A 4443-nucleotide genomic window follows, 5' to 3' on the forward strand; every position below is an offset into this window, starting at 1 on the left:
TGAGAGAGCGAGAGAAAGAGAGAGACAGAGAGAGAGAGACAGAGAGAGAGACAGAGAGAGAGACAGAGACAGACAGAGAGAGACAGAGAGAGAGACAGAGAGAGAGACAGAGAGAGAGACAGAGAGAGAGAGACAGAGAGAGAGACAGAGAGAGATAGTATGAGTGGCACTACTACCATTGTGTAGTTATTTTTTCACCCCTGATCCACCATAATATTCCACTACAAACATCTTAAACTAAAGTAGTTCACACAGGAACTGGACAGGAAACACAGCCGTGGGAAGTAGGGCTGTAAAAAATAAATATTAATAACAGTCCTGTATTAGCGGACTGATATAGACAACTGTAGTGCGGGCAACAACAGCAACAAACATTTTCCCACGACCCTGGCAGGAAATGAAAGACTGTCTATTCACTGAAGGTGAGATGACTTTCAAAATACTTGGCCGTCGTTTAAGTTCACCGACCAAAATCGGGAACAAGTGAAAAGTCTGACCAAATCTAGATTTAAAAAAAAAATCATTTCTCAACAAATCTGCAATAAAAGGTGAGCTATTGGGTGGAATTAAATCACACTGAAGGACAGAAAATAATACTGCGACTGTGTAGGATTTCTGGAGCAGATTGAGCTGATCTGGGTTCTGTAGCCTGGTCCTACTATAGCAGACTGAGCTGACCTGGGTTCTGTAACCTGGTCCTACTATAGCAGACTGAGCTGACCTGGGTTCTGTAGCCTGGTCCTACTATAGCAGACTGAGCTGACCTGGGTTCTGTAGCCTGGTCCTACTATACCAGACTGGGCTGACCTGGGTTCTGTAGCCTGGTCCTACTATACCAGACTGGGCTGACCTGGGTTCTGTAGCCTGGTCCTACTATAGCAGACTGAGCTGATCTGGGTTCTGTAGCCTGGTCCTACTATAGCAGACTGAGCTGACCTGGGTTCTGTAGCCTGGTCCCAGAGAAGTTTGTGCTATCTTGCAAACTCCTATAGTCATTGTCACACAGGAGATGACTAGACATACAGATACACAAACAGACCTGAGGGGTACACTACAAATAGACCTGAGGGATATACTACAAACAGACCTGAGGGGTATACTACTGTACAAACAGACCCGAGGGGTATACTACTGTACAAACAGACCTGAGGGGTATACTACAAACAGACCTGAGGGGTATACTACTGTACAAACAGACCTGAGGGGTATACTACAAACAGACCTGAGGGGTATACTACAGTACAAACAGACCTGCGGGGTATACTACAGTACAAACAGACCTGAGGGGTATACTACAGTACAAACAGACATGAGGGGTATACTACTGTACAAACAGACCTGGGGGGTATACTACTGTACAAACAGACCTGGGGGGTATACTACTGTACAAACAGACCTGGGGGGTATACTACTGTACAAACAGATCTGAGGGGTATACTACTGTACAAACAGACCTGAGGGGTATACTACTGTACAAACAGACCTCGGGGGTATACTACAAACAGATCTGAGGGGTATACTACTGTACAAACAGACCTGAGGGGTATACTACTGTACAAACAGACCTCGGGGGTATACTACAAACAGATCTGAGGGGTATACTACAGTACAAACAGACCTGAGGGGTATACTACTGTACAAACAGACATGAGGGGTATACTACTGTACAAACAGATCTGAGGGGTATACTACTGTACAAACAGACCTGAGGGGTATACTACTGTACAAACAGACCTCGGGGGTATACTACAAACAGACCTGAGGGGTATACTACTGTACAAACAGACCTGAGGGGTATACCACAAACAGACCTGAGGGGTATACCACAAACAGACCTGAGGGGTATACTACAAACAGACCTGAGGGGTATAGTACAAACAGACCTGAGGGGTATAGTACAAACAGACCTGAGGGGTATACTACTGTACAAAAGGACCTGAGGGGTATAGTACAAACAGACCTGAGGGGTATACTACAAACAGACCTGAGGGGTATACTACAAACAGACCTGAGGGGTATACTACTGTACTAACAGACCTGAGGGTTATACTACTGTACTAACAGACCTGAGGGTTATACTACTGTACAAACAGACCTGAGGGTTATACTGTACAAACAGACCTGAGGGGTATACTACTGTACAAACAGACCTGAGGGGTATACTACTGTACAAACAGACCTGAGGGGTATACTACAAACAGACCTGAGGGGTATACTACTGTACAAACCGACCTGAGGGGTATACTACTGTACAAACAGACCTGGGGTATACTACAAACAGACCTGAGGGGTATACTACAAACAGACCTGAGGGGTATACTACAAACAGACCTGAGGGGTATACTACAAACAGACCTGAGGGGTATACTACAAACAGACCTGAGGGATAACCTAAACTTGAACATGGGTTGGGGTTGTTGGTTTAACAATTAAATCAATCCATGCCAATTTCAAGCATATATTCCCCCCAAAAGTTATTTCTGAACATTTAAGCAAGTTAGCTGGCTAACTCATTGATCCAGCTTTGAGACATACCCCCCCTGGTCTTTTGACCCATGCCCCCTTTTATAAACCTTATATGGCCAACCAGCTCGATGAGCTTGTGGCTGGTGAAGTAGGCGACCAGCTCTGAGATGTGGCTCAGCACCGAGCACACTCCAAATAGCGTGGTGGTCCCTTTCAGGTCCTCCAGGTGCCAGTAGAGGAACGTGAACACAAAGCCGTAGCCGAACCCCATAAACCAGGCCACGAAGAGCACTGAGCCGTACTGCACGCTACACAGCAGCCGAATGAGGTCCTGGTAAAGAAATGGCTGGCTGACGACACTTTGGGATTCTAACGATTCCACTGCATGCCCTTTGGGAGATAAAACGCCACTGGACATTTGAGGAGACTCTGCCTCCTGTCTCTTATCCTCCTCCAGCTGGGCCTCCATTGGCCGGTGGTCACTAGTACTACTCTCAAAGTAAAACTGTGTGGACAATATCAAAGCTACGGCCATCAGGACTCCAAAGACAATAAAGGCTATCTGGTAGTTCTTGTAGTCGGGCACGATGCAGCCGGTGCCCTGGATGAAGAGCTTGATGTGGGTGTGGTCGATCCAGATGCCTACGCAGAGCATGGCCAGGCCCCAGCCCAGGGAGCCCCACATCCTCTGCAGGCCGTAGCGGTCCTGGTGGGGGCCCAGGTACTGCAGGGTGCGCGTGTCCACTATGGTCACAGCCGGAGCGCTGAAGAACTCGCCGATGATGATGACTAGCAGGATCAGGAGGAAGATGGTCTCCACCTGGTCGTGGTTGGAGATGATGTGGTAGACTTTCGGAATGGTTGTGGTGGTTGGTTTGGTTGTGGTTAGATTTGAGGCAGGTTTTGAGCTGGCTGTTGTAGTAGGGGTGGTGGAGGGGGAAGATGTTGTTGTTGTGATGGTGGGGGAAGGCACAGGTCCCGGGACAGTGCTGGGTCCAGTGACATTACCACCATCGCTCCTCACATACCTGTGCAGGGGACCGCCACTAACTGAGTCTGATGCTAAACCGTGTTGATTCGAAGAGAGGGAAAACAAGTCTCCAATCACACCCCTGCGGTCCCTACTGTAATTGGCCGGCAGACCGAGGTGGGCAGGGCTGGTGGGGCGTGCGACTGGGGGTTTCCTCTCCACGCATGTTATGGAGGCGGGCTTGATGAAGCCGATGCCGCAGTTGAACACCAGCCAGCAGAAAACGGAGAACACAAGCACCACCTTGCCCTTCTTGAAGCGGTCCGCCACCACCCCCCAAAAGGGGGCGCTACAGAATTCGATGAAGTACCGGATCCCGACCAGCAGGCCGCTCTGACTGGGAGTCATCCCCAGCTGCTTGTAGTAGACAGGCAGCAGTGGGTGTAGGGACCCATAGGCTGCATAGAAGAAGAAATAGAAGACCTTGGAGATGAGGAGGTGGTTGTCGATCTGCACGCAGTTCCTCTCCAGGCAGTCATTACTGGGGTTGGAGGAGGGGGAGTCAGGTGTGTCTGTGGGGGGAGACTCTGGACCTTGGGAGGCAGAGGCGGGGCCCGAGCCCACCGGTATCTGCTCCAGGGTGTTGGACAGGGTGTTGAAGGGTTCTGCCAGGACATACTTCCTCTTCTGATACCCCTCGTCATCCGTCAAGATGGCCACCTGGTCGTCACTCGCCATCTCTGTGTCTGTGTCTGTGTCTGTGTGAGAGAGAGAGAGAGCGAGAGTGAGTGGGGAAGAGAGAGAGATAGAAGGGAGAGAGTGCGAGTCAGCAAGAGGGGAGAGAGCAAGCGAGGGGGAGAGAAAGAGAAAGGGGGAGAGACAGGGGAGAGCAAGCGAGGGGGAGAGAGAGATAGGGGGGAGAGAAAGAGAAAGGGGGAGAGAGACAGGGGAGAGCAAGAGAGGGGGAGAGAGAGATAGGGGGGAGAGAAAGAGAAAGGGGGAGAGAG

The 4443-nt window shown here is 49.9% G+C and overlaps 1 protein-coding gene across 1 annotated transcript in view; it reads right to left on the reverse strand.

Moving 5' to 3' along the window:
* Positions 1-4181, reverse strand: part of LOC120058005 (major facilitator superfamily domain-containing protein 6-like) — a 10428-nt gene extending 6247 nt beyond the window's left edge. The window contains exon 1 of the mRNA XM_039006490.1: positions 2574-4181. Coding sequence (XP_038862418.1) covers positions 2574-4174 — 1601 coding nt within the window. The 5' untranslated portion in view covers positions 4175-4181. The remainder of the gene's footprint in view (positions 1-2573) is intronic.
* Between the last annotated feature and the right edge of the window lie 262 nt (positions 4182-4443).

This window comes from Salvelinus namaycush, chromosome 13 (assembly GCF_016432855.1).
Source record: "Salvelinus namaycush isolate Seneca chromosome 13, SaNama_1.0, whole genome shotgun sequence".
Classification (NCBI taxonomy): Eukaryota; Metazoa; Chordata; class Actinopteri; order Salmoniformes; family Salmonidae; genus Salvelinus; species Salvelinus namaycush.